Source organism: Amphibalanus amphitrite, unplaced genomic scaffold, assembly GCF_019059575.1.
Source record: "Amphibalanus amphitrite isolate SeventyFive unplaced genomic scaffold, NRLGWU_Aamphi_draft 000088F_arrow, whole genome shotgun sequence".
NCBI classification, from domain to species: Eukaryota; Metazoa; Arthropoda; class Thecostraca; order Balanomorpha; family Balanidae; genus Amphibalanus; species Amphibalanus amphitrite.
Genome location: NW_024881584.1, coordinates 661,358 through 688,625, shown reverse-complemented (window position 1 = coordinate 688,625; position 27,268 = coordinate 661,358). Strand labels below are relative to the sequence as shown.

The 27,268-nt window shown below is 50.5% G+C and overlaps 2 protein-coding genes across 8 annotated transcripts in view; one reads left to right on the top strand and one right to left on the bottom strand.

Annotated features, from left to right (window-relative positions):
• The window catches only part of LOC122379970, a 36,498-nt gene extending 32,768 nt beyond the window's left edge, over window positions 1-3,730 (bottom strand). The window contains exons 1-2 of the mRNA XM_043362674.1: window positions 1,265-3,730; window positions 584-1,018 (exon numbers count right to left, since the gene is read on the bottom strand). Coding sequence (XP_043218609.1) covers window positions 584-1,018; window positions 1,265-3,730 — 2,901 coding nt within the window. The remainder of the gene's footprint in view (window positions 1-583; window positions 1,019-1,264) is intronic.
• The window catches only part of LOC122379985 (2',5'-phosphodiesterase 12-like), a 77,774-nt gene that overhangs the window by 20,092 nt on the left and 30,414 nt on the right, over window positions 1-27,268 (top strand). For all 7 annotated transcript variants that reach the window (XM_043362712.1, XM_043362711.1, XM_043362707.1 and 4 more), the window contains exons 2-6: window positions 8,839-9,190; window positions 10,478-10,614; window positions 15,364-15,520; window positions 17,053-17,176; window positions 17,869-18,039. In XM_043362712.1, coding sequence (XP_043218647.1) covers window positions 8,847-9,190; window positions 10,478-10,614; window positions 15,364-15,520; window positions 17,053-17,176; window positions 17,869-18,039 — 933 coding nt within the window. In that variant the 5' untranslated portion in view covers window positions 8,839-8,846. The remainder of the gene's footprint in view (window positions 1-8,838; window positions 9,191-10,477; window positions 10,615-15,363; window positions 15,521-17,052; window positions 17,177-17,868; window positions 18,040-27,268) is intronic.

The following is a 27,268-nucleotide window of genomic DNA, read 5'->3' as shown; positions in this document are numbered from 1 at the left end:
AGAAAGCCCGATAGGGCCCCTTTACTTCACTGGTGCGTTTTGGAGCCATGAGCTGGCTTCTGGGTAGTCGGCGCCTCTTCACACATTCTGGGCATGACCAAATGCATTTTTTCACTTGCTCTCTGGCGCCGATTATCCACACCCTCTGACGAAGCTCAGAGACGGTGTGTTCGATTCCCAGCTCGTGATCACCATCTTCATGAACGTATCGCACGAACAATTTCGTCACTTCATGATGCTTCGGTAGCAGCACCGGATGTTTGGCGTCGAAGGACAGTCCACTCTGCTGTAGACGGCCGCCAACTCTCACTAATCCGTTGCTATCCAGCGCTGGACACAAGCGACGGATCTTGCTGTCTTTGCACACGTGCCTTGAGTGCACTACGTCATTGTCTTCCTCTTGTGCTTGCAGATGACGTCGCTCGTCCTCGAAGCACTCCTGAGCTTTCAGGAACCAGAAATACTCGGCTTGAGTCAGTTCTTCACTCGAGAGAGAACCACAGGAGCTATCCGAGTTCTCAGATTCAGCCTCGGTTCTTCTTTGTTTCAGCCTTTTCACGAAGCGGAGCACCCATGCTGTCACTCTGATGAGCTTCATCCACTTCGAGTAGCGTGCTGGCTGTAGCCGGAAGTCTGTGTCCATCTCCTTCGCCCGCGCTGAGTGAGTAGTTACTTTTTCTTTGCGGAACTCACTGGGGTCGCATGCCTGTTCAGAGATGTCTCTCTGTTTTGGCCAGTTCTCAGGTGACTCCAGAAGGAATGGAGGTCCTTCCCACCAGAGGCTGATGTGCTTCAGGTCTTCCAGCTTGACACCTCTACTGGGGAGATCTGCTGGATTTTCCGTTCCAGGAATGTGTCTCCACTGATCAGGACTCGTGAACTCCCGGATCTCTGAGACGCGGTGGGCGACAAACGGTTGGAAGCGCTTGACGTCATTTTTTATCCAGCAGATAACGTTGAGCGAGTCCGACCAGAACACCACGTCCGTCAGCTGAATCTCAAACGCAGCGCAGACCTTCTTCACGAGCCGCAGGCCAAGTAGCGCAGCCATAAGCTCGAGTCGAGGTATGGTGACCTTTCTTGACCTTGGTGTGACCCTAGCTCGAGCCAGAGCTATTCTTGACACGATCCCTTCTTCACAGTCAGTGACGACGTAAATCACAGCGGCGTACGCCTGCTCCGATGCGTCTGAGAATACATGCAGTTGTTGTGCGTTTTCACTGGAAAATGAATGAACGCACCTTGGGACAGTCAATGAGCTCACCTCCTGAATATCTTCAAGCCAGGTCAGCCATTCAGCTTCCATGTCGGGCGGCAGTGGATCGTCCCAATCCAGACCGCGAGCCCAAGTCTCTTGAAAGATGATCTTGGCGGTGATGGTGAGCGGGCAGATCAGACACAGCGGGTCGAAAACCGCAGCTATTTTCTTGAGACAGAGTCTTTTTGTTGGCCGGTTTTCAGGCGTGGCGTCTGAGGAAGTGGTAGCGCAGATTCCAAGAGTATCTTCACCAGCATTCCACAGAAGACCCAGCGTCTTGCTTGTCTGATTTGGGCCATCTTCGATCTTGAATTCCGGCTCCTTAGCGCGCTCCTTTTCCGGGATACTTGCTGTTACATCCGAGCTGCTGCTTCGCCATTTCCATATGTGCATGCCTGCCTGCTTCATCACATCAGTGAGCTGTTCTCTTGCTTCTTTGGCTTCCTCTTCAGTTTTGAAGGAGCAGAGCGCATCATCCATGTAGAATGATCTTTCCACGGCTTGAGCGGCGAGAGGGAACTCGGCAGCGTGTATCTGAGCATTTTCCTTCATGACATACTGAGCAGCGAAAGGTGCAGCCGCGTTTCCAAATATCCATCGCTGGGCTTCGTATATATCGGGCGCCCTCTCTGCTTCACCGTCGCGCCATAGGACGCGGTGATACTTCTTGTCTGCGGTCGCCAGCTTCACTTGGCGAAACATCTCCTCGACATCACCCGTCAGAGCGATGGGATGACGCCGGAATCCCAGTAGAATCTCGATCAGATCGCTGCAGATTGAAGGACCTGGGTACAGCTCGTCGTTCAAGCTTCTTCCCTGGTACTTTGCCGCAGCGTCGAAGACCAGTCTGATCTTTGTTGTTGCCCTGTCTTGTCTTATCACTGGAAAGTGAGGCAAGAACCACCCTTCACAGGTGGCGGCTGTCCAGTTTTCATCACCGGCGGCTATCTTCAGAAAGTAGCCTTTCTTCACGTAATCTTCGAAGATCTCACCGTACTTTTTCTCCATGGCTTCATCTTTACGTTTCTTCATATTTTCCTCCGTTTTTCTCAGCCTGCTGAGCGCATATCCGAAATTTCCGGACAGATTGGGCTCATCATTTCGCCAGGGGACTTTCACTTCATATCGCCCTCCTTCATGCTTCATCTTCTCAACTTTCTTCATCGCTTCTTTGTCTTCAACTGACATAATCTTTTCTTTCTGCTCCCTTACACCGATCACTTCTAGCTCTGTCATCTCTCGCATGGCCTTAATCTCTTCCTGATTTTCCACTTTCAGCTTGCTTCGGATATGGGTTCTCAGGGTCTTGATGCTTTCCATTTCGGCTCCACTGACCGGCCCGAAGGCGGTCCAGCCCAGTGGGGTTTTCACCGCCACTGGATCACCGGGAGGCCCCTGGATGGTTTCCTCAGGTAGAAACAGGGACATGGTGTCGCCCGTCAGGCCGATAAGCATATCAATGCTGCCTTTCCTGGATACGGTCGGGAACGGGATCTTCTTCATATGATCCCAGCGATCTTTCATCAGGTTCCAGTCGATTTTTGTTGATGCGCTGGACAGATCTTTGATGACAAATGCGCTGAGCTTGGCCTTGTAGCCTTCATCCACTGAGCTGAGTTGAATCTGAGTTTTCTTCATCCTCACTTGTGAGCTTCCGTTCACCGTCTCCAGGTCCACATCTTCATCTTCTCCCTGCAGCTGTAGCTCATTCGCAGCGGCCTCCGTCAGGTAGCTGGCATCAGAACACGGGTCCAGAAGTGCACTTACAATGACTGATCTCCCATTCGCAGAGAGCTTCACTGGCACCGTCTGAAACGCCACTCGATCGGGGTTCGATTGAGCGTCTCCAGATGACTTCTTTGTGCGAAACGACTGCTTGGAACTTCTCTGTGTCTGGGTGGATGGGACGTATTCTGCACCAGCTACTTCAGCTTCGTGAGGTACCGACCGGCCTCCCATGGCTCCCTCACGGCCAGTAGTCGCGGGCTTGGCTGTAGCGTGCAGCAGTGTGTGGTGCGTGCCTTCACATGAATTCACCGAGCAGCCATTGAACTGCCGGCAGTTACGCCCCAGATGATGGCCAGACAGGCAGCGGAAACATATCCTGTTAGTTTTGCAGTAGTGGTAGCGACTGCTGACAGTCCACCGGGTGAAGTGCGGGCAGTTATCCAGACTGTGCGGCTCGTTGCAGTACAGACACGTTGCTCTTCGTTCAGGCTGTCCGACGGTCTCCGTGTTGAAAACTCTTTTCGGCTTCTTCGGTACGATCTCCGCCTTGCCTCTGCCTTCAGGTCTCTGCTGACCGGCCAAGCTTATCTCCTGCGCCTCCCGCTCACATACAGCTTCATCTGCCAGCCAGTCAGCGAACAGAATCAAACTGTCCGTCCTGTTCCCATCCTGTTGCCACCGCTTGTAGGTTTTCAAATATGATGCCGGCAGCTTCTCCTTGACCAAAATGTAGTATGCTGACATTTCGGTCAGATCCGCCACACATCCACTGTCTTCCAAATTGGTCACTAGGGTCTGGACGCAGTCAGCAAGATCATCCAAGTCTTTGCAGTTTCCGGCTCGTACCGGCTTCATCGCTCGGATCTCTTCAAGTTGACGTCTGATCCGTCTTCCCGTTCCGCCGTATTTGCGCTCCAGCTCGCTTCTGGCCTTTGTATACCCGGCTGCCGTGGGATTGTATCGGCTGACGAGCTTCAGCGGGTCACCGCCGAGACAGGCTTTGAGCTGTATCATCTTGAATTTTTCCGGGATGTCTTCGTCTCCCACAAATGCGTCGAATGTTATCTTCCAATTTTCATAGTCCTCTCCAGAGAACACCGGCAGTTGAGGACTTCTTAGACCATGGGTGGTCCAGTCCATCTGCGTTCTTCTCACTCCTTTGTTTGCTTGGGTTCCGGACGTGCTCGCATCAGTTGAACTTGGTGCGTTTGCAGGCTGCGGGTTAATCTTCTCGCGAATGGCTTTATTGGTCAACCGAATGGTTTCTCGCGATTCTTTCTCAACCTGCTCCAGTTCCTGCCAAAGTTCTTCCTTTTCGCCTTGATCACTTACTTCTTCACAAAGTGATTCCGTCAGTCCATGCATATGCTCGATCAAATCCTCTAGTGATTCGATGGCATCGGCTGAGTTTCCAGTTGTGATCTCACCGCTCTCTACAAGTGAAGTGAGTCGTCTTTGTGTTCGGTGAAATTCACGCATAGTCTTGCTAATGTCCCTTTTCAGAGGCATCGTTGAATCTGATTTATCTGAACTTTCCGAGTTATCTTGATCGGCAGCTTCTGTATTGTCAGCTCTCCTTTTCTTCTTCCCTGCCATCTTGTCAAAGAGTGCACTTAATTAATGCTTAACAGATACTTACATTACTCTAAGCCAATTCAAGACACCAGTTACCTACGTTACTTCACATTACTTTACTCTTTAAATTTGCACAAGGCGTTCAAAGATATCTTAATCACCGGCGAATCCGGGTCAATACGGCTCCAGATGTTGATGATAGTGTTCTCGCGTTGTGTTCTTGTTTCTTAATAGCTTAATTAAACTTAACCTATATTCACAAACTGTTTTCACATTTCTCTGGTTTTGTATTTTTCCTCTCTTTCAGACATCAAAAACACTCTATTTAAGCACAAATTTCTTTAGTTCCTCGCGCATGGAGGCACATGCTATTTCTGCTGTTTTACTTTCGAGAGTAACACCAGAGTATTATCCGGGATCCTCCGGAACACGTACTATTTTTCAAACGTGTTCACGATGCATGTTATTGTCATTGTTATATGTTTCTTGACAACGACCTCGATGCGAAGGTCGAAAATTCGAAAATAAAACAATAAACGACTAGTAGCCGAAAAACGTTCCTACCTTCCTTATTCTCGTTTGATAAATTCCATTAATCCTGCATGTATCAAATTACCAAGAAGCCATCGCAGTACTAATTATCAGTGGCGAATCCCAGGGGGGAGGTCACTGTGTCATGACTTTGGGCCTGGGGTCACCATCATGCCTGCCAGTAGCACCACAGGCCTGACAGCCGACAGGGGCACCACAGGCCCGCCAGGGGTACCACAGGCTTAGCAGGGGCACCACGGCCCTGTCAGTGGCACCACAGGCCTGTCAGGAGCACCATCGGCTTAGCAAAATCACTACAGGTCTTCCAGGGGCACCACAGACCTGCCAGGGGCACCAGAGGCCTGCCAGGGGTACTATCGGCTTCGCAGGGGAACCACCGGCCTCGCAAGGGCACCATGGGCCTGTCAAGGGCACCACAAGCCTGTCGTTGGCACTTTAGGATTGTCAGGGGCACCACAAACCTGTCAAGGGCACCTGCGTTCTAACAGGGGCACCACAGGCTCGCCAGGGGCACCACAGACCTGCCAAGGCCCAGGGACACCACAGGCCTAGCAAGGACACCACAGGCCTGTCAGGGGCACCACGGGCCTGTCAGGGGCACCACGGGCCTGTCAGGGCCCATGGGCACCTAAGTCATGTGCAGGGCCCACCGTAGGCTTGTCAGGGGGCAGGGTAGGTAGGTACCACAGTCTTTCCAGGGGCACCAGCGGCCTAGCAGGAGCACCAGTCATCACACGACTAACCAAAAATAAAGAAAATAAAAAACTGAAAATAGGGCACCACCAAAATTAAGTGGCCGAAATCCGTCGAGGTTTTGATTTTGGGTATAGGTAGAGGCACTACTTCGATTCATGACCCTCCCCTTGGAGTTTTCCCGAATCCGCCCCGGTACTAATACGGTACTAATACATCGTACTAATACAATCCGAATCCGGTACTAATACATCAAATTTAAGGGGGGCACCTTGCTATTGGTGCCCCCTTGCAGAATTCAACACCCCCCCCGTTCCGCCGCCTATGGGCTCCTATGTAGCCACACTTATCTCCATAAAGCACCTGGTTGTGCTTGACTCATGAGTCGAGTCAGAAATTTGACTCAACTCTGACTCAAATGAGTCAGATTTGAGTCGAGTCGGATAAAATGTTGAGCTGTTGAGTTGAGTCAGAGTTGAGTCGGACAAAAATATTAAGGCATTGAGTTGAGTCAGAGTTGAGTCAGTAAAACAACTTTTGACATTTGTATTTGTTTTTGTATTTAACATCTGGGGGGCATCCACAGGTAGTTGTGGCTATTACGCTCCCGCGTCATATGAGAATGGAACAAAAAGACATCACACTCAACATATCACACAAAACTCACCAAAACGCATGGCTATGCATGAATAGATTTCAGCTGACATACATGCAACCCATATGCATAAGCCTAAATCAGTGTTGAAAGCGACGTTTGAGAGATGATTTGAACTTGTTTGTTGACATGTCCGGAAAATCACTGGGCAGTGCGTTGTACTGCATGGCTGCACGGTAGCTGAACCTTCGACGCCCCGCCTCTGTGTGGATACTGGATGCCAGGTAGCCACAGCCTGCTATCCCGTCTAGTCGCTCGCTCGCGCATCTCCTCATTTCGGCGAAACATAGCGGCAATGTCAGCTGGCTCGCCCGTTCGGATAACCTTGTGCAGTAGCACCAGCGTATCGTACGACGATAGGTCACCAGCCGAGAGCCACCCCAGCGCGTCCCTTACATCAGCCACGTGGTCATATTTGCGACGGCCAGACACAACCCTTGCGGCAAAATTAATGACCTTATCAAGTCGTGCGAGGTTCCCTTTCGAGCAGTTCCCGTAAACGGGCAGGCAGTACCGCACATGTGAGAGAACAAGGGCAGTCACAAGCGTCACAATCGTATCCTCTGGTATGTAGTGGCGCACCTGGCTCAATCCTATCACTTATCAGCGCTCCGAAACATTTACCAACAATGGCAGCGACATGGTCATCCCAGGTGAGGTAAGAATCGAAGGTCACGCCCAGATTCTTGACCCTTTGACACGGTTTCAAGACGGCGTCTCTAAATCTTACATTTATGTCAGGCAGGTTGCGCATGCTCTGCCGGCTGCCAAACGCAATCAATTCAGTCTTGGTGGCATTGACTTTCAACCCATTGGCCGCAAACCAGTCACTGAGGGCTGCCAGGGTCGTCTCCATTCTAGTCTCTGTGTCGCTCATCGCTGTCCTACGGCCACTGACGAGCACCTGCGTATCGTCAGCGTACTGAACGATACGCGCATCAAGGGCATGCAGGCTCATGTCGTTCGCAAAGCAAGTGAACAACAAAGGCCCGAGGGCCGAGTCTTGGAACACACCAACATGGTTTGGCAGTGACTTGGAGAGTACGCGGTGACCCCTACCATCACTGATGCATACACTCTGTGTGTGGCCCTCAAGATATGAGCGGAACCATCCAGCGTCAATCCCAAGTAGTTGGAGCTTGTCAAGTAATTTAGAATGGTTGATGATATCAAAGCATTTACTTAGGTCAATGAGACACAGGAGAGAAATTTCGCTGTTGTCCATGGCTGAGAGTATACTATCGGAGACGTTAATAAGAGCGGAAGCAGTCGAATGGTTGGGCCGAAATCCATGTTGACTGTCCGAGAGAAGAAAGTTGCTAGAGAGGTAATAATGGAGCTGACGCTGGACGATCCGCTCAGTGATCTTGGCGATAACGGGCACAAGCGATATCGGCCTATATTTGAGTTGAGTTGAGACATTGAGTTGAGCCAAACATTTAGGAACATGAGTCAGCTAACTCAACTTTCTAGAAACAAGCTTTTCATCCCCCCCCCCGCCTAACAACTTCGCCCTGGCCCTGCTCCCGGATTTTTTTTTTTCACCACCGCCCCCGTTCAACAACTTTTTTATCTGAGTCAATTTTGAGTCAACTCGCTTGACTCAACAAAAAATTTGAGTCAAGTTTGAGTCGACTCATATTTTCATTGAGCCGCTTGAGTCATGAGTCGAGTCAAGGGCAAAAATCAGCTCCTTGTTTGAGTCAGAGTTGAGTCAGGGCTTTCTGAAGTTGAATGATGAGTCGAGTCGGCAAATTTTTTTGAGTCGAGCACAACCCTGCCATAAAGCCCCAATATACTGATGTGTGCACTGCACACATCAGTATACACACAGACACACACAAACATATGTACAAACACATATCATTGACCTTGACCTAACTTGACCTGAGATGACCTCAGCAGCAAAAACCTGGTCGGGTAGTGTGACAAAGAGGTTCCAGCTGGCTTGGCACCAGAAAACGGCATCGTCATTGGTATATGACAAGCAGGGCACTTGATATCCAACGGTGACCCCAAACAGCAACATTTTTTAGTTTGACCTGACCTGGAAGGTCAATGACTGACCGGAGAAGGTAAAACTGGGTATCATTGGATTTGTCTCTTTCCAAAGAATCTTTTTGGTCTTTACTGCTAAGCTCTATCTCCAACAGGAACGAAATGGCGCGGGGGGTGGCAACCCCCCCCATGTGCGTTCTAGGATGGGAAAATGGCATGTGCGGGCGAGGGTTAAGAAGGCGATGGGTGGGGTGTTTAACCCCTCCGTCCAGCCGAGCGTGCAAAGCCAGGAATCCCAGTCGGGCGCCCGGGGAACAGTGCAGAAGGGGAAACATTGCAGTGCTGTTTTCATTTGGCAGCGGCCGCCGTTGTGTTTCAGGAGCGCTGATGGCGGCGTGTGGAGCGCTGCCGCCGCTGCCGGCGGTGCTGGTCGCCGGCTGGCCGCCGTACCCGGCGCCGACCGTCCGGCGGCTGGCGGCCAGCGCCGGACTCCAGTTCTGCTGGCAGCGCCAACAGGACGGCGGCTGGGTGACGGTCGGCAGCGGCCTCCACTACGTGCCGTCCGAGGCGGACGTGGGCCGCCGGCTGCGGCTGGTGGGCCGCCGGGACGGGCCCGCCGGGACCGGGCCGGCCGAGCTCTGCTGGCTGTCGGAGCCGGTGCTCGCCGGGACCGGCACCTGTCCGTTTGAGCGCGGCCTGCGGCTCACCACTGAGCCAGTCGGAGCCGACGGGTAAGACACAGCGGTGCGCCCGTCCGCTACACACCCGCCCGCGTGCTACAGTGTATTCGTGTGTGTGTGTGTGGGAGGGGGGGGTGCGTGTGCGTGTGCGTGTGCGTTTGCGTGTGCGTGTGTGTGTGTGCGTGCGCGTGCGTGTGTGTGTTTGTGTGTGTGTGTGTGTGTGTGTGTGTGTGTGTGTGTGTGTGTGTGTGTGTGTGTGTGTGTGTGCGTGTGTGTGTGTGTGTGTGTGTGTGTGTGTGTGTGTGTGTCTAGAAGGGCGCCGAGTGATTGAACGCTATGTGGTCCAGGGGCGCTGAGAGGCCAGAAGGGTGCCGAACAGTCGCGGGATGCACGGTGGAGAGAGACCTAAAAGGGGGAGACGGCCAGGAGGGCGCCGTTAGACCATGAGAATGGCGCGGTGCTTTCAAAAGGGCGTCATTCTCCTAGAAGGGCGCCGAGTGATTAAAAACGCTATATTATCCAGGAACACGAGACGGTCAGGAGGACGACGTTAGAGCATGCGAAGGGCGCCGTGCTCTCGAAAGGACGCTTGTAAAACTTGTGGGTGCATTTTCATCATTGTGGGCCTGGGGGCATAACTCAAGATTGTGGCAAACAACTTGGAAAAATGAGGGAAATACTAACTTTTTATCAAATTCACAGTCTTTTTACATTAACGACGATTCAAAATACCAACAAAATACCAAAATACACTATAGCCATGGAATACCGAATGCCAAGTTTGTATCGGTTTGGTATCGGTATGCCACAAAGTTGGTATCCGATTACATCTCTAGTCTGTGTCTGAGTTCGTGATTGTACCTATCTCTGAGTGTGTGTGAGTGTGTCTGAGGCGGTGCCCGCGGGTGCGTGTGTGTGAGTGTGTCTGAGGCGGTGCCCGCGGGTGCGTGTGTGTGAGTGTGTCTGAGGCGGTGCCCGCGGGTGCGTGTGTGTGAGTGTGTCTGAGGCGGTGCCCGCGGGTGCGTGTGTGTGAGTGTGTCTGAGGCGGTGCCCGCGGGTGCGTGTGTGTGAGTGTGTCTGAGGCGGTGCCCGCGGGTGCGTGTGTGTGAGTGTGTCTGAGGCGGTGCCCGCGGGTGCGTGTGTGTGAGTGTGTCTGAGGCGGTGCCCGCGGGTGCGTGTGTCGCTGAGTGTGTCTGAGGCGGTGCCCGCGGGTGCGTGTGTGTGAGTGTGTCTGAGGCGGTGCCCGCGGGTGCGTGTGTGTGAGTGTGTCTGAGGCGGTGCCCGCGGGTGCGTGTGTGTGTGTGTGTGTGTCTAAGGCGGTGCCCGCGGGTGCGGCAGGTTCCGTCTGGTCAGCTACAACCTGTTGGCCGACTATTACGTGCAGCTGCAGCGCGGCCAGCGCGTGGACTACTGGCCGGCGCAGCCGTGCCAGCACATCGACTACCGCCGCCAGGCGCTGCTGCTCCAGCTGCTCGGTACGCACCGGCCACGCCAGTCACGGGGACAGAGGCCACTGGGACTGGGGGACACGGTCACTGGGACTGGGGCACTGGGACTGGGGTCACTGGGACTGGGGTCACTGGGACTGGGGACACGGTCACTGGGACTGTGGCACTGGGACTGGGGTCACTGGGACTGGGGACACTGGGACTGGGGCACTGGGACTGAGGCACTGGGACTGGGGCACTGGGACTGGGGACACTGGGACTGGGGCACTGGGACTGAGGCACTGGGACTGGGGCACTGGGACTGGGGACACGGTCACTGGGAATGGGGCACTGGGACTGGGGACACGGTCACTGGGACTGGAGCCTGGAGGGACACGGTCACTGGGACTGGGGCACTGGGACTGGGGTCACTGGGACTGGGGTCACTGGGACTGGGGACACGGTCACTGGGACTGGGGACACGGTCACTGGGACTGGGGGGACACGGTCACTGGGACTGGGGCACTGGGACTGGGGGCACTGGGACTGGGGGTCACGGTCTTTGGGACTGGGGTCACGGTCACTGGGAATGGGGCACTGGGACTGGGGACACGGTCACTGGGACTGGAGCCTGGAGGGACACGGTCACTGGGACTGGGGCACTGGGACTGGGGTCACTGGGACTGGGGTCACTGGGACTGGGGACACGGTCACTGGGACTGAGGGATACGGTCACTGGGACTAATGGACACGGTCACTGGGACTGGGGGCTGGGGCCACTGGGACTGAGGTCACTGGGACAGGGTCACTGGGACTGGGGCCCTGGGGATGGGGTGACGACCGACTGGGGTTACTGGGGTTAGTTGGCGTGGCAACTATGGCTGAGTCAAAGGTCACGGTCACTTATCAATATTGATGTAGGTAGACACAAGAGCCTTGTTCATGCCGTCATATGGCATACCTCTCCAATTGCCGCTGTTAACCCGCGCCGTGCTCCCCCCTTAGATTTTCGCAAAGATCTCAAAAACGTCGTTTTTGGTACACCTGTTTATCCATCTGTTCCACACATGTTGTAAAAATTTCAGACCCGGGTCGTTCAAGGTCAAGTCACCAGGTCACGACCTTACCTCAGAAAAAGTGCAAAGGCTCGCTATAGCTACACCGGCTGAACGATCACTTTAAAGCTTTCAGCGATTGATACGAATAACAGTATGAATAAAATGTATATCTCGTTTTTTGTATTTGTGACCTAAGGTGAGGTCAGTTTTGCGACCGTTCCATTACAAGTCAATGGGAGAAAATCGAAATGCGCCTCTTTTGGACGAAATTCGTTCAAAACGCTCTCAAACATCGGTTCAGAGGTAAACATGACACACTGATTCGGAAAAATGCACCTGTGACCTCTCTGTATGCCCCTGAGGTCATCTCAGGTCATGAACGGTCACCAGCAGTCTTTTTGGCTATAACTTTTAAGAGACGTGCTAGAGCGGTGAACCGTGAAAACACGTCAGATGTGTTTAGCTCGACGATACGGATCGACTGATATGCAACATGGCCCTTTCCGGTCAGGTCATGACCTTAATCCTGAGGTCAAATTTGACCTTTCAAGGTCAGCGAATAGTTCATTCGACGCGTCTCGACGCGAGGAACACGATGCTGGCAAAAGTAATGTCGTGAGCGTGACTCTGTTATCACCGAAAAACATTTTTGTGAAAACGGCGTTTTTTTTTTTAGAGTTTTTGCCCTCTGGAGGCTAAACGGTTGACCTGAGGTCAAAGTTAAGAACAATACCCTAAAAGTTCTGTAAAAGGGCTATCGAATGCGCTTTTCCGCGACGCTGTAGAACTAATGGTTCCCGAGTTAGCCATTGGCAGTTTCCAAAATTGTTGAAATGGACTAAATTTGGCCTTGATGACCTCTGGTGACCTGACCTCTGACCTGACCTAAAAAATGACCAAGTATTTCCGTCATCATTTTTGACGCTCTGTCGATTGCCGCTTACTGCGTGTCACTACGTGGCCCAAGAGCCGAGTTAGACGGGTGGCGTGAAAACGTCCCCCCCCAGCATGACACGGAAAACATAGGCCACCAGCACGGCGCGGGTTAAAGGGAGATAATGACCTTTTTCCACAAAATCTGAGTTATGACCATTTTCTGACAAAACACAACAAGTTATAATGTAAATTAAAACCATTTTGCTCAATTCGGTACCTTGCCGCAAATATCTCAACTTGAAGTCACGTTAGCGGGGAGCGCTGAAAATGACCGTTGAATAAGTAGGGGAGAGCGGGGCCAGTTGAAACACGGGGTCAGATGAAACATGGCTTTATTTTCAACAGTATGCAACATATGGCGTTGCCGACACCACTGCGCATCCGCGCTCGACCACTTCCTTTGTCAACGGCGTTTGGGCGGCAAACGGACGGTAATTTTGATTTGACACTTGTTTTTGTGTTTTTGAGGGGCGTTTGGGAGAAATCATTCTGATGAATATTTTGTGATATCTCATATACCTTTGTTTGCTGAAAGAAGAACTCCTGGCTCCGGAATAACACCTTATTTGGCCCTTCATTCAGCATGATGCCATCCCTCCAGCTCGTTTGACATGTTCTTTACGGCGCGTGCGAGATGGCGGGAGCAGATGGGGTCAATTGAAACGCTTCTCTGAGGGTCAGTTGAAACAGGGCCACAGGCCGTTTCAATGGACCCCGGTGACCTTTGCAATGGTTATTGTTCAGGAGCTGTAAACATTAAAGGAAATAGTCCACCTTTGAAATGAGCTTTTAAACTGAAATAGGTAGTAGTTTAATAGAGCTCAATTTTGACCCCTTTTTCTCCAGCCTTTTGCTTGAAAGCACAATATAGCCTGAGATATTTCTTATTTTTCTCATCCGCCCATTTTACCATAGTCTATGTACTTTATGTCACCTATTATGAGGAACTTTGCACTTTTAGCTTTCCAACGACCTATTGAATGTAGCATTTGGAAAAGTAAACCGGACAAAATATCTCCTTAAGAAAGTGGCCTTAAAGAGGAAAACATCCCATTGTTAAGGATAGGTGCAATTGACCCCATGGGCTGGTTCAATTGACCCTCGCATCGGGGTCATTTGAAACGGGCGTAGAGCTGTTTTATAAGCATGCGTTTGGCAGCAAAATATGTTTGAAACATAATTTTACATATCTTAAAATAAAGCCAAAAGAGCATATTTTTTCATGGCATTGTGCATTTTTCGATATGACAACTAGATCTCGCTGTGCATGTCAATATATAAAAAGTGGTTCAACTGGCCCCGCTCTCCCCTACTTACATCACTTTTTGGTACTTGCATGTAATTTTGTAAAATGAGCGTATTCCTTACATTTGATCTTCATCACATCATAGTTAATGGTCGTCTATAGTGCCTTCAAAAGATATTCATGGTTTGGGGGTGGTTTATGTCTAAATTTACGCAACTATTTTTCCTGTTCATCATCTGACGCCATATGCTGCTATTTTAGTAGCAACGACTCAATTTTGAATCGGTCCCGCCGACTGCACAATAAAAGAAGATAGATACAACACTTTTGCGGCATCACTGAAAAACTTATGCAGTACTGTTATCAAAATTCTCATAACACCGTTCGACAAACCTGAAGTCTTTTTGAAATAAATATGCTTGTATTTTTCGCTTCAGGCTCTGACGCCAAAATAATGAATTTCGTAGTCGCAATCGCAAGATTTGGCTGCGTTTCTGGCGCATGCCGTTCATTTGTGCCGCATGCCGCATGCCGAAACAAAGAAGAGTAGGCACAATGTACCCCCGAATTAGAATCTAATTAATTCTAAACCGAATTAACTCTAATTCAAATTAGAATCCTTACAACCAAGCAACGACAAGGCGATAACATAAACAAAAACCCAAGCGTCGCTGTTTGAAAAAAAGCGCCATATACTGCGACTTTTTATAAAGAAGGACAACGCATTTCGGTGGGTGTTACAAGTACTGCAAGTACTGCTTCTTTTTTGCAAAAATAAAAACCTTTTTATCACATACGAAAATGTGCTAGGAAATTTTCATATTTTATAGAAACTACAGTAGAAATAGTATAGATGTCGAGTAATTTTTATTTAAGAAAAAAGAAAGCTCATTATCTCCCTTTAAAGGAAATATATCACTCTTAACATGGGGTTTTGAACGAGTGGCTTACGCAGGAATGTGGTGACTTATAGAAGAATGCCCAAAATGCAGCCACCTCAGCGTCAGCCAATGAGCATGCAGCTGGTTTAGAACTACGCATTATTATTGGCCAATAGGTACTTGATAAGCTTCCGCGGAAAACACTGCTTTATATAGAATATACATCTTCCCATCTGAAAGTGGTTTAAAAAACCCTTTTGTAAATATTATATGTATTATTTTTTAATCATTTAAAGCATAAAAAGCAGAAAACTGTAGCAAAAAACCAATTTGAAGAAAATGGTAGGTATATATTTTCTTTAAAGGACCAAAACTTAACATAAATGCAGGGGTCCATGCAGGAGATGAGGAGAGGGGACCCTAGGCCCATCGGCAGATTGAGAGCGAAGGACCCATAATGGACTGGAAGCTCTCAGCCGGTGGCCATTGACGACCTGTGCGGCGGTTCGGACCCGGCTCGGGCGAGCCGCGCGGTCGGTCTGACGGCCCGCCCGCCGTCCGGCAGGCTACCACGCCGACGGGTACCACGCCAGGGTACCACGCCGCTGTCGGTCTGACGGCCCGCCCGCCGTCCGACAGGGTAGGTCGGTCTGACGGCCCGCCCGCCGTCCGGCAGGCTACCACGCCGACGTGCTCTGTCTGCAGGAGGTGGACCAAGACGTGTGGGCCAGCTGCTGGCGGCCCATGCTGGAGGCGGCCGGCTTCGGGGGCACGTTCGCCGTCAAACGCGGTCCGCTCGACGGCCTGGCCACCTGCTGGTCGGACAAGTTCCGGTGGGTGGGCCGGGCGGCCGGTCGCGCCTGGTCGGCTAGGTTTACGATTAAAACAACTTATTTTCGGCATTCATATTCATCCGCAACCCGTAGAGGGCTGTCCTCCGCGGACCCTGCCAAGTGCCAACCGTCGGGGCCGGGGGGGGGGGGGGTAGGTTCGGCCCCCTAAGCTCTGGGAAAGTTACCGACCAATTTTAAAAATTCAAACGGCGTTCGATAGCCCCACCACTCAGGGAGGGAACTACCCTGTGACCCAATTTCATTGACCTCGGACCAGGGGGAGGCACTCGCCTTGGCCGTATATGGGCCAGAATGTCTAACGATTTCCGCCATGTTGTGTATACCAAAGTCTTGAAAAGTTGATCACTGCAATCAAACTGCAAGCATGAAGCAGCAGCACTTTTGAGTAGTGTACCTCTCACTAAACTGCACCTCTGCTACCGTACATGCAATTTATATGTCTGGTATACACAACATGGCGGAAATCGATAGCCAAAAACAAGTCACCAATGCTCCTTCCAGTATATATTAGAGTTCAGTGCCTCGGACCAACCGATGACATCACAGTTCAGGTCAAAGGTCGAATGACATCAAGTTAGGCAATGTCAACCTGTATGTACCTAAAGCCTATGGCGTTGCAGGCAGACAATGTACAGGGACCCGCAGTTGCATCTGTACACACTACCTAGTATTTCAGCGTATTCTTGGCCTGTGACATCGTTTAAGGCGAATTGGGAAATGATTGTGTGCTTATTGAAACCACCATCTGAAGGGCTTTAAACTGATGTGCTGCTCTCCTAATTCAATGAACCGTTTATGGCTGTATCAGCAAAACATTGTTTTCAGCGCTTTTTCCTGCCCCATTCCTTCTGAAACCTGGAACCGCTTATTCCATTCGCTCCTGCCATCTGACGATGGTCGTGCTGATTACTAGTTCCGGCGCTAGTTACTGCTCCAGTTTTGGTGACGATTTATAGTCATCGTGCAGTTTTGCACCCGGCACAAACTCAGGCGGCACCGTGGCTCGACCAGTGAGGGTCGGACCGAGCCCGGACTGCCTGGGGCGTGGTTAGATCGGAGGCCCTGCTGGGAAGGGGACGGGAACTCACAGCAGGCCCTGCTGCCTGCTGTGAGAGGCGCGTATTAATATTTGAGAATATTTTATTGCTGCATATTGTTTCTTTGGCATTCAGCTTTCACTGGAAAACGAAAAAAAACACGCCTATAATTTCAAGACTGTCCTGGATAGCTCGTTGAATAAAAAAATATTGCGTTTTTACAAAAACGCAATTTTTGAAAAAGGCCATCGAACGATTTCGACAAAAAAAAAACATTTGTGGAATCAACTTACCGTCAGCTTTCGAATGGTATATTTCGTTTCTTTTGTGGATGAAATGACTTTCCGACGAACCGTGCAGAGCGACACGCGATCGCTGACCTGGACCCCCCCCCCCCGCCACTGGCGCAGGCTGGTCTCCACAGAGCGACACGTGATCGCTGACCTGGACCCCCCCCCCCCGCCACTGTGGCAGGCTGGTCTCCACAGAGCGACACGTGATCGCTGACCTGGCCGGGCTGTTTGCCGACGTGCAGCAGGCTCTGGACAGCAACGAGTCTCTCCGACAGAGTCTGACCGAGCAACCGCAGGTTCTCCAGGTATGTGATAATGACTGACTGACTGACTGACTGACTGACTGACTGACTGACTGACTGACTGACTGACTGACTGACTGACGGACAGACTGACTGACTGACTGACTGACTGACTGACTGACTGACTGACTGACTGACTGACTGACTGACTGACTGACTGACTGACTGACTGACTGACTGACGGACAGACTGACTGACTGACTGACTGACTGACTGACTGACTGACTGACTGACTGACTGACTGACTGACTGACTGACTGACTGACTGACTGACTGACTGACTGACTGACTGACTGACTGACGGACAGACTGACTGACTGACGGACAGACAGACTGACTGACTGACTGACAGACGGGCAGAATCAATTGAGTGCAACTCCCTCTCACAGGAGCAAAGTTAAAGAACTTTCGTTTCACACTTTCGACATTCACTATCTTCCGAATCCCCACTGAATACGTGGCTACAATTAGTGGCTGTCATACTGTGTAACGACTAAAGAAAGACAAAATTTTATGCCAAAATTTATTTTGACCTCCCAACCTAAAATCTCTGGCGACGCCTATGTTGTTTTCAGCAGCTGACACACTGTGTGTGCCGACACACTGTGGGTGCTGAGTGCTGACACTTTGCGGGTGCTGAGTGCTGACACACTGTGGGTGCTGACACTATGTGGGTGCTGACACTCTGTCGCCAGCTGACGCTGCTGGAGGAGAGCGGGCCGGAGCAGGCGGGCCGGCCGGCGCGCCGCCTCCTGGTCGCCAACGTGCACCTGGTGTGGAGCCGCACCAGGGAGCACCTGCGCGCCCTGCAGGTCGGCCTCTGCCTGCGCCTGATCCAGCGCCGCCTGGAGGCGCGCCACGACCAGGTCAGTCAGACGCTCAGAACTCCATTAGAAAAGTATGTAGCATCGGCCGAACATGACGTCACTCTGACGGCATTTTAGACCGACACGTAACAAGATTACCTACCTCATCGAAGTTTCCTTTAGCTGCGCCGTGCTGGGGGGGGGGGGGGGAGGGGCGTCCTCCCCCTCTTCAGGTTTTTCGCGAATATCTCACGCAAACGGTGCAGCGCCGCCGTTTTTGCTACACCTGTTCATACATCATTTCCGCACATGTGAAAATTTTAGACCTCGGTCATTCAAAGTCAGTTCACCAGATCACGTCAAGTGACCTAACCTCAGAAAAGGTTCAAAGGCTCGCTATAGCTACACCGACTGAATGATCACTTTGAAACTTTCAGATGAGTAACAGTATGTATAAAATGTACCTATATCTCGGACTCTTGATATCTGAGACCTAAGGTCAGGTCAATTTTGCGACCTCTCCATTATAAGTCAATGGGGGAAAATTGAAATGCGCCTCTTTTGGACGAATGCCGTTCAAAACGCTCCCAAACATTGGTGGTTCATAGGTAAACATGACACGCTGAATCGGAAAAAAATGCCCCTGCGACCACTCGGTATGCCCCTGAGGTCATCTCAGGTCATGAACGGTCACCAACAGTTTTTTTTTGCTATAACTTTTGATAGAGACGTGCTAGAGCGGTGAAAACTCATCAGATGTGTTCAGCTCGACGATAAGGATCGAATGATATGCAACATGACCCTTTCTGGTCAGGTCATGACTTTGACGTAAGGTCAAATTTTCCAGATGACCTTTCAAGGTCAACAAAAAGTTCATTCGCCGTCTCGACGAGAGGATCACGATGCTGCCAAAAGTAAGGTCGTGGCTAGCTTGCGTCAAAAGTTATTGCCGATTTTTTTTTCGTGAAAACCTTTTTTACAGTTTTTGTTCTCTGGAGGTTAACCGTTGACCTGAGGTCAACTCTGAGAACATTACTCAGAAAGGTCTGTAATACGGCTATCGAATGCGCTTTTCCGCGGCGCTGTAGCTCTATTGGTTCCCGAGTTAGCCGTTGGCATATTTCCGAAATTATTAAAATGGACTAAAATTGACCTTTGATGACCTCTGGTGACCTGACCTTTGACCTTACCTTAAAAATGACCGAAGTGTTTTGTACCTGTTTTTGACGCTGCTTCGATTGCCGCTTACCGCGTGTCGCTACGTGGCCCAGGAGCCGAGTTAGACAGGGGGAGGGTGGGACGTGAAAACGCCCGTCTCAGATTTTTTATTTTGACCCCAAAAATAAAAAGTGACTTTTTATATAAATTTAGCCAAAAAAATCCCAAACGTTTTTCGAATTTCGAAAAACCGAATTGCTTTTAATAGTACGTACCTATCGTCTTCTATTCACGTATCAAATTTCAGATCGATACCTCTTTTTTGGCCAAGTTATAGCGAATAAGAAACTGTTTAAAAGTGATGACGTTTAATTTTCAAAATTAATATAATTTGGCAATTCTAGACGACGTAGCGCAAATCAAAAACCACGATTAGACTGCCCTTGACAAGCACTTTGAAATTTGACCTAATTTGACCTGCTGACCTTGACCTGCCTTCACAAAAGCATGACCTAAACTGGGCGGAGGGCCACAAACATATGACGCGCTAAAACGAAAAGTGACGAGCAAATCATATCGATAAATCACAAATCATAACACATTAACATTTTACATCGCTCATGCCTCATGACGGGGCTGGGCCCCACACACCTCCCACAAAAAAAGACCGTTTTTTACATCACACGCACTTACTCGTCACCCACTTTGAGCCACTTGGGGAAGTGGGCGGACGCCGTCAGCTTGGCGTACCCGCTGGGGGAGGGGTGCACGCCGTCGAGAAAGAAGTGTTCGACACCCCAGATCCCCCGCTCGTGGCGACCCATCTTCCGAACAAGTGACCTCCCGATGGGCAGGCACTTCAGGCGGTCGCCGAAGTCGATACGCATCAGCGCGCGCTTGTGGTGGACGGTGGTAGGCGGCAGTGATCTGCCAGGGAGTACCGAGCAGTTCTCCGGCCGGCCTCGGGAGGGATCCCCGAGGACGCACACGTTCTCGGCCGTGTTCAGAAGGCGCCCGATGACGCGGGTAGCGCGCTCCCCGATGCTGCCTACATCCGCTGCGGTGAAGGAGGACATTTGCGTGTACCGGGTGTACAGCTCAGCTCCGTTCAGCCAGAGGGGCGCGCTGCCGAGGCGCTCACCGCTTGCGGCGGCCGTCACCTGCCAGGCGCTGATGTCGGTCTCGATGTTGTTGAGGACCGTCAGCCAGGTCGCGCCCTCGCACGCACGGCTGCAGGTCAAATCCGTGACGGAGCGCAGGCCCGATCTCCTCGCGACCGAGTCACTCAGGAGTCCAGGACCAGATGCATCCTTGGGTCTCGCACCGGCTCCAGCAGACCCAGCTTTTGCACCAAAGTACATAAATGTCCAACAGATCGCCTGAAGTCAAGCGTTTTTAAATTTATCCATCAGGAACTCCGCAGTAACCCTGCAAAGCTAAGATGCGTACTCTTGCCAACATCTCCCCTAAAACAGAGGCAGTGTAAAAGAAACGGGATAATTATGAAATTTGTAGAGTAATATTGCAAATGAGTATAAATTGCACGCGTCGGAGCCGTCTCCGCACTGGTAAATCCCGCCCTGTTTAAGTCGGACACTAATCCGTACTCCAGAATGCGTCACCAATTGTTTGGGTCGTTTAATGTTGAACGGGAAGCCCTATGTGGTGAAGTCGGGGGATGCTTCCAGGCGGTATAGTTTTGTCACGGGTCTCCTTGTTTGACGACCCCGCAACGATGTGATCGCAGCTCTCGGGATTCCATCCCGTCCACGAATGAGAGCTAGTACACGGGCCAGGGGCCAACGACCTCTGCTCTCTTCCCCGTGTATTGAGACGATTTCTCCAACTTGAGGAGTGCGGACCGGACGTCTGCGGGGGCTTGTGCTCCAACTTCTCAATGTCTGTAGGTACTCATCGGTCCAGCGTTTGATGAGGTGTTCTGCGACCCTTTCCCGGTTCTTCCACGCTCGGTTCAGGCTTGTGGTCGGGTCCACCGCTGGTGAGACGACTCCCTTGATGTGTGTAACGCCAAAGAGAAAGTGGGCAGGTGTCAGAAGCCCGTCCGTGGTTTCTTCCGTCAGTGGCCTGAGGTTCAGATACATGGCAAGTTCGTAGAAGAGTGTGACCAGTTCCTCGTGTGTCAGGTGTCACTGGTGAAGCGTGATCCTCATGGCCGCCTTTACGCTTCCCACTAGCCTTTCCCAGAAGCCCCCCCACCCCCACCATGAGGAAGCTTCGGGAATGTAGCGCCACTTCACGCTGGCTGACAGCAGTCCTAGTATTTTGTGGAAGGACTTGCGTTGTCGCTCACTATCAGTGATGGAGTGCCTCTCAAGGCGAAAAAAACGCCTCAGAGCCGATTGAAGGTCCTCTGTGCTCTGGCTTCTGACGACTTCCAGATGAATGGCCCGTGTAGTGGCGCAAGTGATCAGCAGAGCCCATACCTTGCTGACCTCATCAACATGCAGGGATCCCAAGTAGTCGATCCCGATGCTCTCGAACGATCGGAAAGGTTGAGTCCGGAAGGAAGAAAGTGCTCCTTGTGTCTGTGTGTAGGGCAAGGCCCTGTACCTTCGACATCTGGTGCAGGTTTGCACCCCACACGTAGTACCATTTTCCGCCAAACGATGTCTCCGCTGATAGGAGAGCGAGGGTGCTACCTTGGTGGAAGGAGAGTGTGTGGGCGTGATCGATGATCAGGGCGATGATGTGTCGTAGATCGGGAAGGATGATCACTGCGGGTTCGCGGTGCGAGGTGTAGCTCGAAGTAGACCGTCTTCATCTACATGCGGTCGGAGGGTTTTCAGAGGAGAGTTGAGAGGGATGGAGTGATGAGCTTGGAGCGCTTCCATCTCCTTTGAGTATGTTTCCTCTTGTGCCAGTTTGATCCAGAGGTGAAGAGCGTCGCGCCTTTCCTCTGGTCGTAGTGGTCCTGCGACTCGCTGTTCTCTCGCTGGGCGTGAGCTACGGATGAACTGGAGCATCCGCGCCGTTCGATTCACCGCTTGCGTGAGTCTGGAGCAGTCTGGAGCTGCACACATAGCACCTCACGGCTCACCACACCACATTGACCCTCGCGGCGAAGGGGGAAGGGGGCGGGTACCGTCCCCCTTATGTTTTTTTTTTCGCGATAACTAGGAGTATGCAGGCGATAAAGAGCTGAAATTTGAGTCAAGTCAGGTCATTGATCTATGACGTGATAAATGAACCTGTGCACAGTCCTATAAAATGTTCCAACTTCGCAATACCCTCAGTGCTGAGCTTTTGTAGGGAGAAACTTACAGGACCTTATAGTATCATCGAGAGGCCTCACACCTTGTATAAAGTAGGCATAAATGTATAGGGTGTCCCAAAAGTAAGGTCATGATTTAAAACTTAAATATCTCGAGAAATAAGAGTCCGAATCACTTCCAATTTTGACACGTGTCGTGGCCGCTACCCCGTGTTGATGTTGAAGGTCGCCCTGCACGTCGAAACTTGGAGCGGCCCTGCCGCTGTCCACAGAGAGTGGCCCGAGTTGGCACCCTACTGTGGCTGGGGACGTGCAGTCGAAGTGGGTGTGGAGAGCTTTAAGTGGACTGTATCATTTGAGAGAATGGACTAGCCGACTGATCACCGCGACCGCCAGGTCAAAGCTGTACTTGGCACGTCTTAAATGTATTGTCGAAATCCTTGTCGGAGAAACCTCCGCACAAGTCTTACTCATGCGTGCCGAAAATCAAGACAAATCAAGAACAAGACATGAGCTGGTTAGACACTTGCCAGCAGAGACAGACATGAATCCAAGAACGAGTCAGACGCATCGAGCTGTCGAACTTGCGCGCATACCGCGGATGTGTGCGATTGTATGTCGTGTGTTAACCCTGAGGTGAAACGGCACTATGGCCGGAGTTAAACTGGAGCTTAGCTTCTATATTAAGAGTGAATATAAAGAGGGGTGAAAAGGTTAAGATAATTTTATGAGTAGGTTCGGCCGAACGGTCGAAACCATACCCAGAAAGGAGGCAAAACGTGTTGGATTTTCGGGGGGATACTGGCATCAAAGGTCGTCCATGCTCGGGGTTACATGAGCAGAGTTAATACGTATTACAAACGGACTACAATGGTGAGCGAATAGGAAAATCCGTTCCTGATACGCATTTACTTGCTCATGTAACCCCGGTACATAAGGGCGCACCGCCAGTATTAAGTTAATGGGACGGTCTCAACTGCCGGAGCGACGCCCGAGCTCCGAGAGCACGTGTCCGGACTGCGAGGTCACGGTGCGGGTGACCTGTCAAACAGCCCCGGCGCGGTGGGGCACTGCCGTAGGCAAATGGCACACTCCAGTGTTGTTCCATATCGCGGTGGTGGGCCGGGCGGCCGGTTAGCTTGGCAGCTTGGAAGGAAAGGATAATGAGGCATGGTTTTGCTGTGGCGAAATCATTCCACCCAGACGGCGCTACTCACCGTGTCCGATTATATACTGTCCGCGATGAACCGCCGGGAAATTGTATTGATCGCTATGCTTGATTGTAGCAAATGCTTTGACACCATCGACCACTGCACGCTTCTGTCTGTACTTCGTCTGTATGGTGTCGACACCACTTGGTTTGCTAGCTACTTGTCAGGCCACAGTCAGCGCGTACAGGTTAACAGTGAGGGCAAAATTCACACGTCTCAACTAGCTAGCAACCCCACTGGAATCTACCAGGGGACAGCGTTGGGTCCCCTTCTGTTTAGCATTTTTTCTAACGATATGCATTTACACATAGACCCATCTGTCAGGCTAGTCCAGTACGCTGATGATAGCCAGATCGCCGTTTGTGGAAAAAAGGAGGACTTGCCACAACTCATTAGTCGACTCGAGGCAACTTTGGTCACAGTTCGCAAATGGTTTGCAAGTCGGAAAATGAAAATTAATGCGGCAAAAACGCAGTTGGTGACATTCGGAACAAAGCAGCTGCTACAGGGCCTCCCGCCCATCCAAATAAATTTTGGTGGCGAAACGATCACTGAAACGCCAAAGGTGCGTAATCTGGGGCTGACGATGGACCGCCACATGACCTTCCGTCCGCACTTAGACCAGGTGACCGGAACATGCACGGGCGTACTCTTGGGTCTGTCAGCTGCCCGCCATTGGCTACCTCGTGACGTCATGGTGATGTTGGTCAATGCTCTGGTCTTGTCGCGAGTCCGCTACTGCCTGGCAGTATACGGAAATGCATCTTCAGAAGTTCGTGATCGCATCCAGAAGATCATAAACTTCTGTGCAAGAACAGTCACAGGCCGATCCAAGCGTGACCACGTTAGTGATGCAATTCGCTCGCTAGAGTGGCTACGGGCCACTTCCCTTTACCAATATAGCACCATCACAGCATTCCGTGCAGTGATCACATGTGGTGAACCACTCTCGTTGGCGGAAAACATCAGCGTGCACGAACACTGTCACAACACGCGTCGCGCAGGGCAATATAGACCGAGATCAATCAGAACCGCGTTGGGGAAGCGTATGTTTGCCTACTCTGCTCCTGCACTGTACAATGAGTTACCGCGGGCAGTGCGGGAGACGGGTGCCGGCGGCTTTAAGCGCGTGCTCAAAAACCATCTGATAGACTGTGAGCGACGTCATCGGCTGCGTGGGAGTGTTGTATGTGTGCGTGTAAGTTTTTAACGGGGAATATTTGTTTCTGGTCCCTAAAAAGTTGTTTCTGGCACCTAATTGCTGATCAGCCCCAAAATGCTTATTCGACCCTAATATCTGAATCTGGCACCTAATTGCTTCCACACAGCCTAAAGTTGCCAGATCGTCTAGTTGAACTCCGTTTTTGCTGTTTGCTGATTCAGCACCAAAACCAAAACATCCAGCACCTATTTTATTCCACGTTTGCCTACCTAATTCGCGTAATCTTCCTGATTTTATGTATCCTAACAACATGAACGTTGCATTCGGTGATGTCAAGTGCCATTTTCGCCAGTGGAGATAATGATTAATGCCATTTCTAGCCAAAACAGAATCACTAGCCAGCTATGGTGCAGCATAGCAAGACGCTCCTATACCAGCCCGCTATGTCTTAGAGATTATTGCACCCTCAGCCATTTTAACGTGAAAAGTTTGGATCCGTCACTTCCAGCCAGGCTCTCAGGTCATAAACTGGAGTAAAGCAAAATGTCAACTCTGAACAGACATGCCACGCAACCGGCCCTCTTTTCAATATTATTAGCTTTCTGCAATCATCGTCTGACTCCATCTCGATCAAACGCAGCATCCGGTTTCTACAGGAGCGTTTGACTGATCGGCCACACAATAACCAAAAACAAAATCAAAGCTTCATGCACACATAGGCCATACGTAAGAAACGGATGAAAAAGGCACAACCACGGCACAACTCTGCGCGGCAAACAACGGACAATGTCCCAGCAAGATCCCGCGTTTCTTCAGCGGCCTTGAACGGAATGAAAACATTACATTTCTTTTTTGGAGCTATTTGATGACGTCAAAAAATACAATACCCGTTTTAATGGTCAAAATCGAGACAATTACTCACAAAAATGTTTCCCTTTAAGCATTACAAATAAATACTTTTAAATATTTAAATGACATTGTTTTTTCAAACAAATTAATATTATTTGCTTACTTAAACGTCATATACAATGCTGAGATCACTACGGGGCTGTCTTAGAGTGTAGCTGTACTGGCAACCTTTAGGCTAGACTCCAGGGGTCATTATACCAGAACAACATGATTCTACCAGCCAGTAGTTCATTTTTCTGCTAGATTGGTGCTACGCTCAGCATTTAGGTGCCAGATTCAGAAAAAAGAGTAAGGCGTACCGATGAATAGGTGCCAGAAACAGATAATTAAGGTCATTTTCCATGATTCGTGCTGGTATCCACCAAATAGGTGCTGAGGACCAATTTTGGGGCGAGTCAGCTTTTAGGTGCCAGAAATAGCTTTTCTGGGACGCAATTAAATGGCGTCCGTTTTTAACTGTTTGTCTTGCTCGCTTGTCTTTTAACCCATTGCTTTTATCTCTACCTACCTATTGAGGATCTTTTAGTGTGTTTTATATCGACGCGGTGTATGAAAAACCACGATGTATGTGTGGATCACCGAGAATACATATCATATCATATCATATCATATCACCTACTGTTACTTATGATGCACCCAGAGTAATGCAAATGTGGCGTTGATATTGCAGCTGGCGATGGAATGCTAGCGAATGCTCCGAGCGCCTAGCTATGGTAAGGATTAGGGGAGAGCGGGGAGAGTTGTATCATGTCCAAGTTGTATCAGGGCGAATTGTGCCAAACTTATCCAATGGATGGCGCTCGCGACACGACCAGCCGACGAGGTTTTCCGGGCGCCATCTTTTCCTGTTCTGTCTTGTGGCTGAGTGGACGCGTCTCGAGGTGAGAGCCGATTTTATGTTCTTTTTAATGTCATTCTAAAAAAATAAGTTGCAAGAAAATGTGTGTTCTGGGCATTTAGATGTGCACGAATTTGAAAGATCTCCGAAGCGGTGGTGAGGGTAGGTTCTAAGGCTGCGTGAGTGAAAACGGATTTCTCCAGCTGTCCGCTGTTTTTTTAGCACGAGGATGTTTTTTTCCAAGATGGCGGCTAGGTACATGTTGTATCAGAGCCGGGTGGGGACAGGGAGTATGCGATTTCAGTTAGTTTGCAACGACCCTAGGGTGGTTGTAACCTCCCTGAACGATCAGTTTGTTTGCAACGACCCTAGGGACGTTACAAAATAACTGCTCGTTCCGGGACGTTGTAACGAAACTAGGGTCGTTGCAACCTCCCTAGTTAGTATATGCAACGAACCTAGGGTTGTTACAAAATAACTAGGGAGTTTAAGAATTCATTGAGTCTCGTTTCACAGGAGGGCCGTCAACAATCTTGTCCAATGAAAATCTTGTTCAATCTAGTTCAGTTTAAAAGTAATGGAGAACAACATTTGAACATTTAGCTCAGGAGTATATGTGGTGCCCGGGACAAAGCACGTAACTGTGATAATTTTGGCTGCATTATATCGCCAGCATATGCTTAGCTTACATGTAGAAAATATAGTAAGTTACTGTGGTAGGTGTGATGGATATCCGTCGCTATCCGTTTGCGGGTTATCCCTCACACTTTTAGGGGTGC